Raw genomic sequence first — 20,238 nt, forward strand, 5'->3', positions numbered from 1 at the left:
CATAGGACCCACATCCCTGGCTGCCAGGTTATTATTATTGCTTGTTCCATCATAGATGGTTGGACCATGGAGCTTTACAGTGAGATATCCTGCGCAAGAGCTAAGGAGACCAAAGTGAGATGTAGGACTGGACTCAGATTGTTTCATGGGCTTCAGGTCCTTGTTGAGGACACGAGAGTCCCTATATTCTTTGATAACAGGTGGACAGTCTTGGTAACTTGGCTCAGCTGCTCCCTTTGGGGTTTCAGCCTCCCAAGTGTAAGTTGTTGAACGTTTTAGGAGCCAAGTGAGAAGATGTGATGCTGGCAAAACCCGAGGTCCAGGGTGGGGGCTCAGAGAATGAGTGGTACTTGCCTCAAAGGAAGACTAGAGACTTGGCAGGGAAGTGGGTCCCAAAACTCCATGCTAACAGGCATCATGTTCCATGCTGTATGAGGTACTTTCCTTTTCTGTAGACAAGAAAGACTTTGCTAGGAAGCATAGATATGCAGGAACTGGGGTAACCAGTGTCAGAGCTGGGAGCTGCCAAGATACAGGAGAGATCCAAGCCAATTTTCTGTGCCTGTCCAGATGGGCAACAGCTGTGGCTCAAGGGTAGATGGCAGGTATGAAGCTAGCATATGACATGAATTTTTTTTGTGTGTGTGTGTTTCATTCAGCCCAAGAAGTCTTGCAAACGCCGGGAGCCAATCCTGGCCAGCACAGCTGGGGAGGCTATTGAAAAGATGCTGGAACAGAAGAAAATCTCCAGCAAGATCAACTACAGTGTGTTGCGGGACCTTAACAGCAAGGGTGGGGGCAGCCCATCCAGAGACGACACACAGCCCCCAGAGCGTGCCAGCACCAAGAAGTTGTCACGAAGGAAAAGAACAGCTAGCAGGAGTAGTGCTGACCCTGGGACAAGCATGGGGAAGAGGTACTATTCTTCCCCTTTGGACTGGGTGTCTGCCTGGAAAGAAGCCAGCAGAGGACTAGGCTCCCATCTTGGCTGTTGTTTGCAGCCAGAGCTTCAGGAGCCACACTTGTCCCACTGTCTGCTGAGTGCTAACAAGCCCATCTGATCCAGATGTGGGTGTCCTGACCCCCCACCCTTACTTCTGGGTCCCAGAGTTAAGAGGCTTCTGGCAGCAGCAGGATCTACTCCATCTCCAGAAAGCAGTTGGACACTTAGTGCTAATGGGTTCTTCCAGCCCTCCCATACCCACACCCCTTCTGTACTTCTGAGGCTGCACCATTGGCTCTGTTGAGAGAGAGGATGCAGGCACAGTGACATCTCTGGTGGAGGCAGGGATCCAGTCAAGGGCCTCAGCATGGTGGGTCAGTGTTCCTCTGGAGCTTGACAAGGGGGTATTTAAGGGTGGCTGCGTGTGGTCTTCTTTACTCTTGGGTGGTAGCTGCCAACTTTCCCTTGTCTCTAGAGATAGGCTGGATATCCAGTGTGGACCATCCACCTGCCAAAACTGTTAGGTGCTGCCTGTTCAGTCTCCATGTTTGAATTAGCCATAGCTTTTCCAAGGAGGAAAGTCAGGCTTGCTTTCTTCTATCTTAGTGGAGCAGACATCCTTTGTATGTCTCTGTTGTGTTTCTTCCCCTTTGCTGTTGGTGGAGTTTTGTTTTCTTCCTTAATAATATAAAGCTATTATAGTACCCAGGAGGGTGAGGCAGGAGGATGGTGAATTCAAGCCCAGCCATGGCTATAGTGGTTAAGAGATACCCAAGTTCAGTTTCCAGCCCCCATTTCAGGCAGCTTCTGTAACTCCAGGGGATCTGTATTCTCTTCTGACCTCCACAGGTAACCATACAAACACAATATCACTTTACACGCATGCACGCACAAGCGCTCATGCGTGCGCACACACACCCACGCACACGTGATAGGTAGGAAGGTAGATGTAAGTCTTAGAGAGAGAGAGAGAAAGAAGCATACCAGGTGTGGCACACACCTTTACTCTTCACACTTAGGAGGCAGAGGCCGATGAATCTCTTGAGTTCAAGGCCAGCATTTTCTATATAGCAAATTCCAGGCCAGTTAGGCTGTGTGGTGAGACCATGTTTCAAGAAGAGGAGGAAAAGGAGAAGAGGGAGGAAGGCAAGAAAGCAATACCAAACTAGCAGTCGTGTGCCAGTCCACTTAGTCTGGCCATTTTACGGCTTTTGAGGTTGGTAGCATTGTTCATAAAGTTCTTTTCTGTGCCCAGATTGTGGAGGGGAGTTGGGAGGTAGAGGCAGGCGGATCTCTGTGAGTTCGAGGCCAGCCTGGTCTACAAGAGCTAGTTTCAGGACAGGCTCCAAAGCCACAGAGAAACTCTGTCTCAAAAAAACAAAGCAAGCAAACAAACAAACAAACAAGGTCTTACTATGTACGTGAACTTTTAATCCTCCTGTTTCCTCCTCGTGAGTGCTAGAATTATACGTGTGTACCATCACTCCAGGCTTTAATACCTTTGTGTTTGCATTTTTTATATCATAAGTCTGATCCAGCTGGAACTTAGTTTGGCAAAAGGAGTAAGATAAAAGCCACACTCAGATTTCTGGGTGGATGCTGTAGATAGGGTCAGTCTGTAAGAAGCCCATCCTACAGTTGGCTCAGGTGACCCAAGTCTCCTATTGCCAAGCTGATGGTTACTTTACTTTGTACAGCCCGGCAGTGTTTGGTTGGCCTAATTCTTGAGAACACTTTTGTACATGGCCTGTTATTTTGTCTGTAAACTGAGAATGAGATGTCTAGGCCAGGCCTCTTCTCACTCTCACCACTTTGTTTGGCACAGGGGATGTCCTTATAAGCTCCCCTTGCCCCATTGGTACAGTTGTACCACCTTAGTTCCCAGGCCCTGATGTGGCTGCCTCTATAGGATCTTTCTGTGATTCCTTCCAGCTGCTTCTGTATATAGGCATGTACTTAATTTCCCTCTGTTGTTACGTTTCAGAACCCATAGGGGGTCCCTTATTGCTTCAAGGCCTTCCTTTGACCCCTTGGTGCCTTGTGTTGTCTGTTCTATTCCCGTCAGTGTTAGCTATACTGAAAACTGAGTCAGTGCTTTAGGTAGGATTTTCTCAACTGCCCTTTCCAGTCTCTTTGTATGGTCACACAACCTCTCTCTTTGAGATTACTAAGTAGAGAACTGTGGACTGAATTCCCATTGCAGCTCTTACTAGGTCAGATAGGGCAGGAACCAGGGCTTGGTCCTGCCTTGACCACCCAGAGGCATTCTCAGTTCTGCTTATTGTGGCCTGTATCACTACCTTTGTCTAGCTCTAGCTAGAAATGGGTACAGGAGTCTGATGACTGAGCACTCACAGGTCCAAGTTGAAGTTCAACTAGGCTACTACTGTCAGTGCTGGGAGAATCTTGTGCTAATGTAGTGACTAAGGTATCCTTTGTGGTCATGGCCAGGAGAAGCTAGAGTCAGAGTTTGTGAATATTTAATATCTTGAGGAGTTATAAAGGCCTCAAGGCTAGGGTACCCACACCACTGCACTCATGTCTCTGCCCTTACTCAGCATAGCCAGTTCAGACAGTTGTGTCAGGGAAAAAGAAAAGACCACAGGGCTCCAGAATCTCAGCTTTTTTTAATAGCTATGACAAACTGTCTAAGACAACCCTTTCTCAGGAGCAGTCTGGCAGGTGAGGTTGGTGTAGCACTCAGCATCTACCTCTAGGAAGGCGTTACCCTAATGGATCCAGTGCTCCAGGCTTACACAAAGCCTCTTGGCGTTCCCAGGTTAGACTCAAGCAGGCTTCAGCTCAGTAGAGTCAGTACCCAGACCCCACATATAACCCCCGCCTGCTCTGTGTGTAGGACATGGGGTGTTTATGAAAATGGAGCATCTATGGTCAAGACTGAAAGATTGACGGCAGCCTGTGGCTGATAAGGGATTGTTACAGGATCTGAAGCTTTGATCTGTGTAAGGCGTGCTGCACTTATTCTCTAGGCAGTCACAGGCCCCTCTAAGGCTTGGCCGGCTGCTTTGAGTGTACATGGGGCTTTAAAAGGCCACTAACTCCTGTAAGAAGGCTTCAGCTCTCTGGCTAAGGTATTCTCTGCCATCTGCCTACTACGAGATTTTCTTTTCAGTGTTATCAGAATATCCAGTCATAGCTGGGCAGGACTGGGCCTCAAAGGGCCCAGCACAGAGCATGATTCAAGGCCGTTTTTTTTGTTTGTTTGTTTTTGTTTTTGAGACAGGATTTCTCTGTAGCTTTGGAGCCTATCCTGGAACTCACTCTTTAGACCAGGCTGGTCTCAAACTCACAGAGATCCACCTGCCTCTGTCTCCCGAGTGCTGGGATTAAAGGCATGCGCCACCACCACCCAGCTTATGATTTACCTATTTACATAGTTGCGCCCTGGAAGAAAGGAGTCTTGAGCCTCCCTTGCCCAGAGCCCATTTACACTGACCTAGATGGCACTGTGCCTGTCTTCCTCTGGAATGGGTGACCCATTTTCCTTTGTTTCTTTTCTTTCTTTCTTTCTTTCTTTTTTTTTTTTAGATTTATTTATTATGTATACAGTGTTCTTTCTGCAGGCCAGAAGAGGGCACCAGATCTCATTACAGATGGTTGTGAGCTACCATGTGGTTGTTGGGAATTGAACTCAGGACCTCTGGAAGAGCAGCCTATGCTCTTAACCTCTGAGTCATCTCTCCAGGCCCCTCCCCCCTTTCTGTTCCTTGTGGACGTGATGTCTAAGGTACCTTTGTGTTTGGAAGTCCTAGGGACATTGAAGGCAGGCCCAAGATGGAGGTACTGCTGGTAAAAGTGAAGTGGTGGTTCTGTGAGGCAGGTGGGGGCAGGTGTAGGTTTGTCCACCTCTTTCTCTTCTTCATAACTGTCTATCCCTCTTCCTCATTTTCCCTGGGTACAGATTGACCAGGAAAGGTGTAATGGACTCTTGCACATAGTCACTGCTCCTGGCCTCACATATCTGTCCAAAGGGGTAGAAAGATAGTCCAGTGCCTTGACCTTGGGGTGCCTACTACATAGCCAAAAAGGGAGGCACCTGGTGAGTCTTCCAATTCTGGGGGTGTCAGGGTTTCTCTGTGTAGCCCTGGCTGTCCTAGAATTCACTCTGTAGACCAGGCTGGCCTCAAACTCCGAGTGCTGGTATTAAAGGCATGCCCTGCTACCATCCAGCTGGAACTTGCTTTTTTATATTGTGTTTATATATCTCCCATCAATGACAGAGTGATGGCAGGCATTGATTAATGCAAGACAGCAGGTCAAACACAGTAACAGTGGTGTTCCTGGTAGTAAAACTGAGGAACAGGTGAGACCTAAGGTCAGAAGGAAGCCTAAGGATAGGAAGAGAGACTCGGGTAAGACCAGTGCGATAGTAGCAAAGGTAGTGAAAGTTGTGTGTCTCTGGAAAGGTATACCTGTGGAGTAACAAGGCTGGGCTCCAGAGTGCAGCTGGACCTGCCATGAGACCATGCATTTGCCTGGTCAAGGGCCTCAGTCCTGCTAGTCAGTGATGGTCAGCAGGCAGGTATGAACTGAGGCTATAGACTATGAGCCCTCCTGGACAGGGCCTCAGTCTCTGCGTGGTACACACACAGACACACACACGCATTCACCCTCTCTCTCTCCCACATCTACCTGAACTGAAACTGCTTTTATACTTTCAGGTTGAGGCCTCTGGTGTCTACACAGCCAGCTAAGAAGGCAGCTGTGGGAGAGGTATGTTGTCCTGCACAGCTGGGACAGGGCCTCGGGAACTCAAGTTGCTATCAGACTTGGCAGGGCGAGGCCCAATTGGTTTCTGCACCAGTGCTGGCCTGGCTCCAGCAGAGAATCCTAAAGCTCAGGGTATGAGAATCCTAAAGCTCACGAAGTGAGCAGGCAACGGTACAGGCAAGCTCTGTGCCTGCTGCTCTGGGATTGAGGGTAAGCTAACTGCCACTGTGGACTAATGTGGGCAGAGGCTAGATTGCATGCCACAGGGCCCTCCTTTCCTCAGTTGATAACAGCTTTTGGGGAAAGGAGGGCTGGAACTTCATAGCCCCAGGAAGCCAGAAGGAACTAGTGGGTACTAGGGGGCAGACTGATCCTCTGGCCAGCTCAGATGTGGGGCAGGAGCTCTGAAGAGAAAGCCTGAGGGTCCCTTACAGTCAGGAGGGCAGCACATACTCTGCTTCTGTCCCAGAGACAGGCCTTCTCTTTCCAGGCCTTGCTTTTAAGTTCCCCTGCCCTGGGAACTGAACCAATCAAGCCATCAGCTGTCTTGGTGGAGAGTGGCCCTGTGTCCTACCATCCTGACGAGGATGCAGATGAGGAGGATGCTGAAGAAGAGGATGGAGAGCCTTGCGTCAGTGCTCTGCAGATGATGGGTGGCAATGGTGGGTAGGGCCACACGGCTATGGGCACACTACAAGAACTTTGAGGGGGCATCCAGAGAAATAAAGATATAGCCATTCACCCAAGTTATTTCCAAATATGAGCCTATGGCTACAAACTAAAGTCCTCTCTCAAAGAAGGGAACTAGGACACTTAGAATTGTCCATATTGATCTGAGACTTTTGAGTATGCTAGAAGGAGCTAGACAAAGGCTGGAAGGCCAGCTCCACAGGGAAGGTTAAGCATCTACTGTGAAGATGAGGATTCTGGGTGTGTTAGAAGTCAGAAGTGGGGACTGTTCTACCAGTAGAGAAATGTCTGGGTTGGCCATACTGTTTACAGTGCCCAGGAAGGAGCCAAAGCCCCCACACAGGGCACATACCAGTCTACCAGCCCCAAAGATTTCTGGGAGTATATTGAAATGGTGGGCCTTCAGGTGGTGGGACCTGTGAGATAAGGCAATGGAGTTGGGGCTGGGAGCTGGGAACGTGAAGGTGGGTGTCCACGTCAACAGAGGACTGCCTGGACTTTGACAGCTGTCCTCTGTGTTTTACAGATTACGGCTGTGATGGTGACGAGGATGATGGCTACTAAGTAGAACTCAAGGCAGCATCCTGGTGCTGGACTCCAAGTGTATCTGTGGGGGTCAGATGGGCCCTGGGGCACGGCTCACAGGCATGATTTCTGGACTCAACCAGTCAAGCACTGCCCCACTTGATTTGAAGCTCTCTTTCCATGGCCACATTGGGGGCCCCATCATACTGTTGGGAATCATGTTTTGAGCAATGTAAGGAATATTTTCCAACAAGGGAAACCAGCTGTGTGTTTATGTGTAATGAAACATGGTCAGAGAACAGCCTGGTCATGCTTTTACCCTACTAGTCAGTGATTCTCCAGAAATCCTCAGGCAGGCTCTGTGTGTTCCTGTCATAAGGAGATCAAAACATAAAGGGGCTTTACTTAGGAAGTAGAACCTTGGTCTTAGCTTGCTGCCAGTGTTCTGCCCGCCCTTCACACCCTGGACGGATAGGTGTTGGGCAGAAGATGTGTGGCAGTTACTGCTGTATGGTTAGCAGCCATAGTCTGGAGCCTCTGCCTTTTACTACAGCCGCAGCTTCCTGTGGAGGCGGACATGAGCTCTGCCATCTCTGAAGTCTGTTCACTGTCTGGAGCCACCAGGAGCATTACAGGCCTCAGCCTTTCGCATAGGACTCATCAAGTTCATCAGCAGCACTCAGAAAGCGGAAACCTGGAGACCATATGCATTTGCTAATGTCCAGCACAACCTATGTGGAGTTCTGTCAAGAAGGCCCGCAAGCTGTTTCCTCACAAGAAAGCTCAGGACTATATCCTCAGTGCACTTAACTCGGGTCTCCCTTTCCTAGATGCAGCCCTGGATGTGAGTCCCTGGGCGGAGTACTGGTCTCTGTTTCAAATCAAGAGGTGGGGACCAGGTTGAGATGATGAGGTGTGGGGGTGCTTCTGATGAAAGTAGATGGGTGGGACAGATATGGAGTGGAGAAGATCGCAAAATACTTTTGGATTTTGGAGTATGGAATTATGGAATCAAGGATCCTTCCTAGGGTGGGGGCCAACTTCACAAGAGTGAGGTCCGAACCATGGGAGGGAGCCATGACACTGGTCCAGAGTATTTTTAGGGTGATTGTATACTTACATGTGACAGGATTTATCTATGGCATGGAGAGAGTACAGGGATGAGGGGTGGCTGGTAAGGACTGCAGGAATAGGGCTGGAGAGTAGCTCGGAGGTTAAGAGCACTGGCTGCTCTTCCAGAGGTCCTGAGTTCAATTCCAGCAACCACATGGTGGCTCACAGCCATCTATAATGAGACCCTCTTCTGGTGTGCAGGCATACTTGGAGGCAGAATGTTGTATACATAATAAATCCTAAAAAAAAAAAAAGGAAGAAGAACTTCAGGAATAGAAACAAGTACCCTGGAACAGGAGCTGAGGCCTCTCCCCAGCTGTGCCTTTTTTCTTGTGAGACAGCAAGAAGGGTGTTGTCAAGGCTGAACAATGGCCAAGAGCCAGTTTGGAGTAATTGAGTCCCACACTACTAAGGAGAGGGTTGAAGAAAGTCAGGACAGAGGGAGGGGGACAGTGAAAACTGTCTCTAGAAGATGGGTGAGTAACATAGTGGGAGGTCCTGAAATGGTTGAGACCCAGGTACTGAGGAGTAAGTCCCAGTGGGGGGCATCCGTGAAGTGGGCAAGGGTACCTCTGGGCTGCGGCCAGGGCCTTGTGTGAGCTGCCACCAGCAGTAGTATAAGGCTCAAGGAGGCATTGGGTCTGTATGACCCTGTTCTGCATACACTTGTCCATTTCTCTGCTCTTTTCTGACTTGAGATTACCACATTATCCCTTTGCCTCGGTCTTCCCAGAGTGCAGAGCAGTGCCTTAGGTAGTCTTCTGGGACAGAACCAGGCCTCACCACATTGAACCTTAGAAGAGGGAGTCCATTGGATTCTAGACTGCATTCTAGACTGGGATCCTGTCTGGTCTACACATTTGAGTGCTGATTAGACAGGAAGTCCTACTTTATCTGCCTCTTTTATCCTCTCCTATTGCCTTTCTGCCAGCAGGGGGGGGGGAGTGTAGGGGAGGCAGCCTGAACTGAGGAACCTCGTACTTGGTGGTTACCACCGTCCTTTGCAAGCTGGTGATCACCAGCGCAAGACAGTATCACTTAGCAAGATGCCTGATAACCGAGCACATCTGAGCTTAGCAGAATGTGTGCTTGTCTTTAGAGGTCATGGGACTGCTTGTAGGAGTGGGGCCACAGAGTGAGAGAAGTCAGCAGTGGAGGGCAGGGTGGCGCTCCCACTTGGAGTTCTTCCATCCAGAGCTATTGGGCCCAGGAGGAGCTTGTGCAGCCTACCCTGGACCCCAGTTTCCTATCCAGCTGCTTTTCCCAACTGTATACCTACTGGAGCAGGAGTGAAATAAGCCCTGTGGAAGGTGGAGAGTGAGCTCTGACCATGTCACCTCCCTTGGTCATAATCTTGGCACCTGTCCCAGGACCCAGGGGACATGCGCACCTTGCCCTTGCTCCAGCCACAGTAGGAGTCCATTCCTCTCCCACACATAATTTGGCCATGGGCTCAGCTAAATGGATATTTGCCACCCTCTGATTTTTGCCTCTGTGCTTAAAGTAGCTATCACCAGATGCTTGGCTAGATGATAGGGACCCTACAGGAAACCCCAGAGGCCAAAGAAGCAGGGCCTTATGGGTGTTGCTAATGCAGGAGTGGGGTGCATGCATCTTAGGAGCACCTGTTAGACCCAGCATTCCTCCTTGTCCTCCCTTCTTAGAGGCATAGGATAGGGACTAAGTGAAAAAAGGGGGCCTGAGACTGGCTTTGTACCCTCTACAGGCTGCTGCCTGCATGGTGGATAACTCAGGTTCTAATTGATCTCTGCTCAGCAATTTAGGCTGAGTTAGAAGCACTGACCCATGGTGTTATAGACAGTAACTGGAACTGGGTCAAGGGTGGCTTCTTTTTGTTGGTAGTATGGTTCTGGGTTTGGGTTTTTTGTTGTTGTTGCTATTTGTTTTTGTGGAATTTTTGTTGTTGGTGGGGTTTTTTTTGTTTTTGTTTTTTTTTATTTTGAGGCAGTGCTGTCCTGGAACTCGCTCTGTAGACCAGGCTAGCCTCAGACTCAGAAATCTGCCTGCCTCTGCCTCCTGAGTGCTGGGAGTAAAGGCGTGAGCCAACACCGCCCAGCAGGGTGGTTTCTTGAGAGTTCTTCCAGTCTAGGGAAGGCCTTGATTTAGAAAAGAGATCACTGGCTTACTGGAACCAGAGCATGATGGAGGCCACCAGCCCTGCAGGCCCACAACCCCTCCGCAACCCTTGCAAGCTCTGGGCACACCCTAACTGGAATTGAATATCCTAAGTCAGTGTAGACAGGGGTATCTGACTTCATTTGCCCCTCCTTGAAGCATATATAGTCTCTGAAGCCTTGGATGTAACACTTTTCAGGCAAGCCTGTGATAGTGACTGAAATTTTGGGCCCCTTCTAGCCACAGAGGAAGCTCTGATCATTGGAGCAAAACACCTGCTTGACTTCCCCCTAGTCCAACCCATTTCTGTTACTCTGCTGAGGTGGAGGGACCAAGTTTCTCCATACCCCAAGAGTAAGAGGTCCCCTGATGGCTGTACCCAGGGTGGTGATGTACGCAATACAGGTTGGTGTTGTATATGGCAATGGTGATGTCTGTTGAGAGTGTCCCTATCATTACCTTCTGAAGCTCCCTTCCTGTCCTCTCTGCACCTTCTGCAGCCTCCAAGAGTACAGGGGCCTAGCCAAGGACAACAGGCTTACTCCAAGAAAGCCTTGGGAGCACTTTGGAGGAGGTAGCCTCCTTCTTGAGGTGCTGTAAGTTTACTTATCCCTGTCAGGACTGGGCTCCCCACATGAACTATAAGGTTGTGTGCTTTGCCCTGGAGATAGGCAAGCATGAGTTTGATCACTCATGAGAGTGTGTACTTCCTTGAGATGGTAGTTACCTAGCCGCCTCTGGTGGTCTTGAGCTAGGTGGAGTTATTCAGTACCATTGCTTTGTGGAGCCACAGACCAGAACACACAGTCCCCAAGCCCTTCGCTTACACTGCCCTGACCCAGTAAACCCCAGATGGGGGTGGGGAAACAGCAAGACAAGTGAGGTAGAAGCACATGTCAGGCCAGCTGGGCAGAAGTAGGGGGCACAGTAAGTGGAGGAGAAGCCAGACACTTAGTAGACTGAGCCTCAGAGATCCAGGACCTGAAGGTACATATCTGTTTGCTGGTCAATTGAAGTACTGTACTTGTCCACAAGCATACTGATTGGCTTGAGCTGCCCCCTCTGGTGGCTGCTTGCAGCACTGTTTCTTGAAGGACTTTGCTGGATATAACTTTTAGCCATCAAAGCTGACCTGGGTTTTTTCACTGCTTGGGTGAAACAGTTGACTGACCCTCTCATTGAACCCACCCCCTACTCTGCAATCCAACAAATAGTGGTGCCTCAGAACCTGAGCTTAGGGGACTGGCAGGGATGTGGGCTGGCACACAGCTCCTGAAGCAGCACACCTCCAAGGCCTCCTTAGACTTAAGGTACTGATTGTACAGCCAGCACCCTCTTGCCCTCATCTGTCCCATTCACAGGACTCAGTCACTCTGCAAAAGTGCCTTGACCTTTTGGGGGACCCTGGGGTATCAACTCAGCTTTAGGTAAAGTGGTTGGGATGGGGGAGGTGCTGTCCTAGTCTGAGTAAACTATGCAGGTAAGGGTCTCCAGCCCAAAAGGGGTTTCAGGAAGAACTCTTAGGCAGTGGGGGGTGGGGGAGTCTCTCAGCCTCTGCATGTTACTGAGCTCTATTAGGTGGGCCACTGTTTCCTTGGTGATCAGAACCTGTGTTTATACTCTGAGCTACATGCCTGGAGAGATGGCTGGTCCCTAGGGTGCTTGGGCTGTAACAGGCTGAAAAGGGGTAAAGTCAGGTTCCAAGCTGTACTTGGCGCCTGAGGTCTACCCAGAACTTCAAGGGGCTGTGGGCAGTAGTAATGGGCAGACTTGATGGTTTTCCTGTTGGGAGAGGAACCTAAATCGGGAGAGCTATTGTACCCAAACAATGGACCTGGCTAAGACCCATGAGAGCAGTCGCCCCAAGCTGGTGGGACCCAACCCATTTCAACCATCACTCACTTTCACCCCTCAACCTGACCTTGGGTCTAGCCTGTCCTGAACCTCATTCTGCCAAACTCTTGGTTCCTGCCATCCCAGCTGACCCTGAATGAGGAGGAGCATGGATGTGCTCCCAAAACATCTACAAAGGGTTTTAATGCATAATGCACCTTGCATCCCAGCCCAATGAAAGCAGCCCAGTGGAGAGGGTGTTACTGGCACCTGGGCAGCAAAGCTGAGCTCCCAGGCCAGCCCTGCTGCTCAGACAGAGGTCTCGAGGCCCAGGAGGTCCCAGCTTGGGCAAAGGTTGGGGAAGTCTATAGAGAGTAGGTCTAGTCAGCCTGGTGAGCTGGAGGCAGTGTCCACTGTGCCATATGGTGTAACTCTTTTCCCCAATATGAAGGTCGTGAATAGCAATCAGCCAGACACCTGCTCAGCAGAGCCTGGGAGATTATGGCCTGCCTGATGACACAGTGGATGGTGGTTAAACAGAATCTGCATGCTGTCTTGAGTGCCTGTGTTCAGAAGTGGCATAGGCTTGCTGAGGTGACGTTCATCACCTTTAAGCACTCAACAAAGGAGCATTTGCTGAGCCCGAGAGGACTGGTGATTTCCACTGCTTTGAGCTACCTCTAATTCCTGGGGATCCAGGCACCACTGCTCTCATTACCTGCAGACAGGTTCACTCCATAGGAGACAGTGTACTCCAACTGGAAGTAAAAATGAGCAACAGGCCAGGCGATGGTGGCGCACAACTTTAACCCCAGCAGGCAGATCTCTGTGAGTTTGAGGCCAGCCTGGTCTACAGAGTGAGCTCCAGCACGGCCAGGGCTACACAGAGAAACCCTGTCTCAAAAAACAACAAAAAAAGTAATGGAAAGCAGGTTCATCAGGTGTCCCCTGTGTCAGCAACACACACTCTCACTTGAGTGACAGTGTCCCTCAGCCAAGAGGCCACACCCCGAGGCCCCAGGAACTTCATCTCCCACAGGACTTTGACCAGAATAGTCACTCCAACCACACAAACACAAAAAGGCTCAAAATATTTCTCAGTCATTTGTGAGTTATTCACTGAGCAAACTCTGGCAGTGCCTCGAGTAAAGCCAGTGGCACAGCAGGGAACAGTCAGGCCTCTCCTTCAGGCTGTTTGTGGGAGAGATTAGCACACAATTGTATCTGTCCATTGACACCCGAGGGGTGGCAAAGTGCTAGAAGCTGAGATAGGATCAATTTAAGTTCAGGGCCAACATAGGCTATAGGATGAGACTTTGCAGAGGCCAGCAGAGGAGCAGTGAAGCCATGCTGGACACCTAGGCAGGACCTGAGTAGAATAGCATGCTGGTCTTCCTCTATTCCAAAAACGGCTGTGGCTGGTGGGAACGGAATGGACCTGGAGGGCTGGAGGAGCACAGGATATGAGGTGGAAGAAGACAGGGACTACTCCGACAGAAGGCTCACGGGGATGTGCGGGGAAATGGGTTCTGGTAGAGGTCTCTGGACAGAAGAATCTAGGATGATGAGGTGGAGTCAGGCTCAGCAGCCTGTGGAGGGCTTCTGGGGGACATCCCTGGCAGGTGGGCCCCCAGACAAACTGCTGCTCAAGAACAAGATTTCCCGGCCCATTGGCAGTGACTCCGATTGAGAAGTTGGATTGGGGGCATTGTTGCAGGCTCGGGCTGCACACAGGCTGTCCAGGCTGGAGGAACGCGGGTATTGTCGCAGGCTCGGGCTGCACACAGGCTGTCCAGGCTGGAGGAACGCGGGTATTGTCGCAAGCTCGGGCTGCACACAGGCTGTCCAGGCTGGAGGAACGTGGGGTTACACTCCTGTCCTAGTTTGCTTCCTCTTGCTGTGAGTTTTAAAATTTTTTCATTAGATTTATTTTATGTGAGAGTGTTTTGCCTGGTATATGTATGCTTGGTGCCTGCTGAGGTCAGGAAAGGGTATCAGATAACTGAACACGAGTTCAGATTGCTGTGAACCACATGGGTGCCCAAGAGCGAACCAAGTCCTCTGTAAGAGCAAGAACTGCTGAGCCATCTCTCCGGTCTGTTGCTGTCATTTTAAAATGCTGAGCAAACCCACCTTAGAAAGAGGGAAAGGGTTCATGTGGCTTACATGTCCTGATCACAGTTCATCACTGAAGGAAGTCATGAGGGAACACTGCTTACCATTTTGCTCTCCAAAGTTTGTTCAGCTTGCTTGCTTAGACAACCCAGTACCATTTTCCCAGAGATGCCACGGCCCACAGTAGGTTGGGCCTTTCCACATCAAACATCAATCAAGAAAATGCCCTAACAGACATGCTCACAGGCCAAACCTGTGACAGCAGTTCCTCAGTGAAGTCAAATGATTTGTGTCACATTAACTAACCATCACACCTCCACTCAGGATCAGCAGGCAGAGACAGAAAGCCCTGAGGGCTGGATTACAGATCTCACAGGCAAAGGAGAGAGCAGTGTTTCCCTGTAAGCAAGAGCCCACCCAGACAGCCTTTCCTTCCCCCCTTTTTCACCAGCCTTCTGTATGTAAGGGCCAAGGGCACTCTGGTGTCCTCGACTCCAGCTCCCATCTTTACACACAGCAGATCTTGGAATGTACTAGTAAAGGGTGCACTGTGGTGAAGGTGGAGGGTCAGTTTTTCCCAGCGGGGGTGGAAGGAGGGTAACATACCTCAGGGTTCTGCTAGCAGTCCACTAATGCTCAGAGACAAGCCCATGAAATGCAGGCACTCAGGGTGGAAAGGGACTTGGAGAGCCTTCCTGAGGCCCTAGAGTGGGAAATGTATACGAGTTGCACTGGCACATCTTCCCAGAGCCATGCCCAAACAGGGCACAGTCTTGAGTATCTGGAAGAGGCAGGTCTCCACATACTTGGGGCCTGGGTGGCAACAGAGAGCATGTAAGGGTAAGAGTGATGAAGACATAGGGTGTGGGGAGGTGTAGGCAGGACCCATGACAAGGAACGGCATGGGTATGCTGTATCTGTGTATAAGAGGTGCACAGAGATTGGGGTGTCACTTTTTGCAGAGTGGAGCAACTCAGCAGAGGCAAGCTCATGGCCCAGAAGCAGAGGTGTGCCCTGTTGTGAGGCTCTTGGAGAAGAAGCCAGCTTGTTTTGAGACCTAATGGCTAGGCACAAGTGCTGTGAAGGTAGGCAGAAGGACATAGGGCCAAGGCGTCCTCATGCTGGGCGCTGGGTGAGTCACCACTGACCCGACGTCCTGGCGCCAAGGTGGGGGAGCAGGCCACTTTTACAGCAGGAAGCCATGAAGGCTGATAAAGGGCAGGGTTGGAAGCCAAGGGCTTCCCACTTCCTGAAGACTGAGTGGTAGGGCCAGGAGACCTGCAGGCATCTGCCTTTGCAGGCCCAGGTGTCCACAGCCTGGCCTGGATGGCTCACAAAACAAGACACATTTGTCCCATGGCTTGTCTAACTGCACCTTTGGACAGCGTAGCAAGAAATGACCTTGCAGGTACACAGTATCTCACGCAACTGCTTGGAGAAGGGCCTTTGAGGCGGGGGAAGCGTGCTGAAGGTGAGCAATGCTAGGCCAAGATGCAAAGAAGACTGGAACAGGTGTATCAGCCTAAGCAGGCTACATCAGGAGTGCACAGGCACCCAGGAGATGGGGCACTCCCGGAAAGACACACTCACTGAGTCTTTGATGTGACTCCAGATGATGCTTACTGAGAGCCTCCCCCAAAAGCCTGTGTTGGTGTCCCAGTGCCTCCCAATGAGTGCAGCACTCTGCCATGCTATGGTGACGGCCACTCAACCTGTCCACCATCAGAGCCACAGAGGGACTGCTTAGCCTGACCCTGGCGTCAGCAGGGCCACACACCTGACTGTCTTCCAGGCACTACAGTCTTAGTCACTTGCACCCAACTCCTGGGGCCCTAGCAAGTGGTCACCACATACATGGGCATGCTCCCTCACAGGGCTGGCCTCGCCAGGGCTGCCAACAAAATGGTCTCAAACAGTGCAAGAAGTAGTGCAGATGGGCTAAGGGCGTCTCATCAAGCCCACTGGCACTCTGACAGCCTTGTGCCACTCCCGTGTGCCACCCTTTCCCCATTTCCCCAACGCCTGGCTCTTCCCTGACCCTAGTCTACATTGCTGCTGCTGCTGCATCTCTTCTGTAAAAAGCCTTCCTTACTCTCTTTGACCAGAGCTGAGGGCTTCAGCAGTCTTTGCGGGTCCCTCTGTCTCCACCCGCTGCATTCTGCCCTCCCCAGTTTAGGGTTGGGGTAGGGGGAAAACCTACCAGTAGGCCTGAACCTGTTGGGGGAGGGGCCGCTTGGTCATGGAGCCGAAGCAGGAAGTGCTGTGAGCAGTACAGTGCCAAGGGAAGCAGACCCTTCCCTGCGCCATCTGCCCAGGGTCTGCCAAGACTGGAAATGACATGGGCCATCTCACTCTGACCAGGAACAGAGAGGTCTGTCTCACTTTCCACAGACTTACAGACTTTGCCCCTGCTCCTGCCAGTTCCTGTCTTTCCCCCATGGCTCTGTCATTCTGACAGCTACAACAGATGCCTGCCTCATACTTAAACTAATCACAGCTCTGTGGGCTCCCGCAGAGCCGCCCCAGGTTAGGGTGGGGACTTAGGGACTTGGAAAAAGGCAGTCTCAACTTTCCTCCTCTCTGGAATTGGCTCTAGTGTGAACTATCCAGGCCTCCGGAGCTGGAGACCCAAGGAGTTTTCCAGATATGGTCCCAGAGGGTGCACAACGTCTATCTGTTGGATAATCCTCAATGTCACCAGTAGGAGGAATCTGGCCTGGCTTATGATATGTCCGTATCTTCACATTGAGGGTAAAGGGCAAGACAAAGGGGGTGTCTGTCTGGAGCAGATAGATGTACCCCTGCTGTGCGCATATCAGTGGAGTCGCTGCAGCATGCACAGCCAGCCTGGTTAGACGATACTTACATGCCTGCCACGCAGGCACCCATGCCACCCAAAATAATGTGAGGGAAGCGTAGCCCTGCGAGGACGTTTCCCAGCACCAACACGGATTACTTTTGAGGCTTTGGGTGAGCCACCATGTGGTTGCTGGGAATTGAACTCAGGACCTCTGGAAGAACAATCAGTGCTCTTAACCTCTGAGCCATCTCTCCAGCCCCACTTCAGAGGCTTTGGGAGGAAAAAAAATCAAAACGTCCCACCAGCTCTCAAGAGCCACACAGGACCGCTGCTAAGCGGTCTTAGGCAGCACCGGAGGAGTAGCGCGGAGCTGCCGTAGGGGCGGAGCCAGAAGGGGCGGTTCGGAGCTGTGAGCTGTGCCTGGCTCTGTTGCGCCGCGCGCTCCCGAGATTGGTCTGAAAGCGGGGCTCGCCGACTCCCATTGGTCCCCAGCCAGCCACCCACGCGCAGGCCTCCGCGAGCCTTGGGCTTCTCGCCGCGCTCGGCTTCTCTGGGTTACGGTGGAGGTGCACGGAGAGGACGAACGCGCGCGCCGCTCCGCGTCCTACTGGGCCCGGCGTGCAGGGTCTTATCAGCGCAGGCAGCTGGCGGTCTGTCTCCGCACGAGCTCCCCAGCCCAATTCAATGGCCATTGTCCGCCGGCCCCTTTGTTCAGGAGGCGGCCACTTCCTGCAGGACCGAGCAGGGTGCGGGTGGCAGGAAACCAAGATTCGGAGGCCAGCCTGGCCTGGGGTCCTGTCTCGGGGGCTCGTCTCCGTTCGAGGCCTGTTGGGTAGATGAGAGAGCCGGAATGTCTCCTGGAGAAGCGGTTGTGGGGGCTGGGTTTGTGAGATCAGATCCTATAGAGCTGGGGGAGGGGCCGAGGAAGGTCCCCAGACTGCGGTGCCCTTTCCAGGTCTGTGCCTCCTCCTGATGCCGGCCACAGGGTCACCGGCTCAGAGAAGAACCGCCATTTTGGATGAAACTCATGTCTGGACGTGTAAACTCCGTTCCCATTGCCTCCCCTCAAGAATAATCATTGGGACTCAACTGTGCCATGGACTGTGTGAGTCCTCTTGTTGCTCACCTGAGCATTGTGGGAATCCACCCTCTCTGGTCCACAGTCCACCGGTCCACCGCGGTGCTTACCCAGCTACCCAGGACCACCTAATATAGAGCAAAACAGTTCTTGCCCTCCCCGGTCAAAAACCGGGGTCTCATGCTGATACTATAGATGCTGATACTACAAGGAGTTGGCAATAAAAGGCTTAGGCAAGTGGGCAGAGCTGCCCAGAGTACCTGAACCTGTCCTGGATGCTAGGACATCACAAACTAAGTGGCTGGGGCTATCAGGCTGCCCTGGGTCGAGAACAGATTCCCTGCACTCTCCTCAGTGCAGAGTGGGGCCAAGAATGTTCGAGGTGTGTTGATGGGCATCCAACCAGCTCCTTGCCTCTTGGGCATGTCTTGTCTGTTGAGTCTTCTCTAGCTATGATGTGAAGTTTGTGCTGACGAAAGAAGGCATGGGCGGACAGCATCCCACATGACAGAGCCTAGTGGCCCTTCGAAAGCAGCAGGCGCTCTCAGAGGCAGGGGTCCTCTAGGGATGGAAGCCCGTGAGCAGCCAGAGGTCACAAGGTCTGGGAGAGGAAAGCAGTTAGGCCTGAGCTCGAACCTTCTGTGTTCCTTCAAGTTAAGTCAAGATGTGCATTTAGGAAAGGGTAGGGCAAGCCCTTGGAAATGGGAGTGGCAGTAGCATGACAGGGGACCACAGTCAGCCCAGAAGAGGCTGGAAGCATCATTTCTGAGAATTGGGAAGAAAGGGAGGACTGGGCTGGAGAGATGACTCAGGGGTTGAGCACTGACTGCTCTTCCAGAGGTCCTGAGTTCAATTCCCAGCATGGTGGTTCACAACCATCTATAATAATAATAAAAAAAATCTGGTGCCCTCTTCCAGTGTGCAGGTATGTGTTCCGGCAGAACACTGTATACATAATAAATAAATTTTTAAAAAAAGGAAGAAAGGAAGGGCTATGTGAGGTTCCAGAGGCCCTAAGAGATAGGTGGTCAGGTAGAACTGGCCCGACAGGGACAATAGGCTAGAAGTGAGCAGCATGGGTCCCTTACCCTCCTGCAGACTACACTACATTAGAAACAGACCTGGAAAGGCAGCCTGGTGGACTGAAGACTGAACCAGGACAGTGGTCTCCTGGAGCACATTGGTATGTCGGGATGTAAGGTGTGCTGCCCAGTGTCAGCTGTAGGCTGGAAGAACCAGGTACCCTGACATGCTCCGTCTTCACAGTTCCGGTCTGAAAAGACTCCACTTCATGGCCCCAGCTTTCCCGAGGCTGTACTCACTATACCTAGGTCTCCCAGGGCTACATGCCACTCATAGTGATTTGACCCTTCATGGGATCCTACCTGGCTGCCACTGTTCACCCTTCCCATGTCGAGGGATGTCCACACCCCTATGACCCTCCTTATTCTCTCTCACGCAGACAGTGGCTAGTCCTCATCACAGGGCCCCATCCAAAGAACAGTGGCCTTATCACGACCAGGAGCCACTGGCCTCTCTTCTCTGGTCCCTGGTAATCTATCTGCATCTCCCTACTGGTTCCATGCAGCGCTTGGCACTTGAATCTAGGCTTCCAGTAGGAAGCTCCCATGTCCTCTGTTAGCCCAGGTGATGGTGGTGCTGAGATGGGACCCAAAGCCCAAGAGGGCAGGGGCTGCAGGGAAAGAGGGCTGGGGGTGAGGAGGGGCTCTGGGGCCATCTTTTTCTGGGAGGTCTAAGCATGAGTCACCCCTTAAGACCCAGGCACAAATGCAGGAAACTGCCATTCTATGGAACTATTTTCTCTCACAGAGGGAAAGCCCGTCACACGCAGGCATTGTTCGCGACCAGGGCTTTCCGGGTGGGCTCCTGCAGAAACCAGGAGGCTAGGGCCCTGGGCTGAACTGCTTCCCTTTGAGACCCAGGGGCGCCTGGAGGTTAAGAATGTGGGGCCCTGGTCCAGCCACTAGTCTGAGGTGACAGGAGCACGTCCACAAGAGGGGTACTCTAGGGGGGTGGGGGCTAGATCAGCCAGGCATTTTGCTTCTTACACATGGGAGTGGAGGTCAGGAGTGAAGGGGAAGCAAGGGCTGACCGCTGTCCCCCATACCATGTAGCTCGTCCAGCAGCTGCCCACTCCAGCAAGTCTTGCGGACCCCAGCCCTCTGATTACTTTGGTTCTGAGTCAGTATATGCCCTGTGGCAAGAGGTGGCCCTGTAATGGCTGGGGGTCGGGGTTGAGCACAAAGGTGGAGA

The 20,238-nt window shown here is 51.7% G+C and overlaps 1 protein-coding gene across 4 annotated transcripts in view; it reads left to right on the plus strand.

The window, feature by feature from the left end:
* The window catches only part of Brf1 (BRF1 general transcription factor IIIB subunit), a 57,288-nt gene extending 45,728 nt beyond the window's left edge, over positions 1-11,560 (plus strand). The window contains exons 15-18 of one of the 4 annotated variants that reach the window (XM_075947462.1): positions 660-916; positions 5,626-5,677; positions 6,165-6,336; positions 6,891-11,559. In XM_075947462.1, coding sequence (XP_075803577.1) covers positions 660-916; positions 5,626-5,677; positions 6,165-6,336; positions 6,891-6,928 — 519 coding nt within the window. In that variant the 3' untranslated portion in view covers positions 6,929-11,559. Of the gene's footprint in view, positions 1-659; positions 917-5,625; positions 5,678-6,164; positions 6,337-6,890 lie in introns of all 4 variants that reach the window. The other 3 variants (XM_075947459.1, XM_075947458.1, XM_075947461.1) reach the window with 3 other exon arrangements.
* Positions 11,561-20,238: the final 8,678 nt, after the last annotated feature.

The sequence above is a fragment of the Microtus pennsylvanicus genome, chromosome 14, assembly GCF_037038515.1.
Source record: "Microtus pennsylvanicus isolate mMicPen1 chromosome 14, mMicPen1.hap1, whole genome shotgun sequence".
Taxonomy (NCBI): Eukaryota; Metazoa; Chordata; class Mammalia; order Rodentia; family Cricetidae; genus Microtus; species Microtus pennsylvanicus.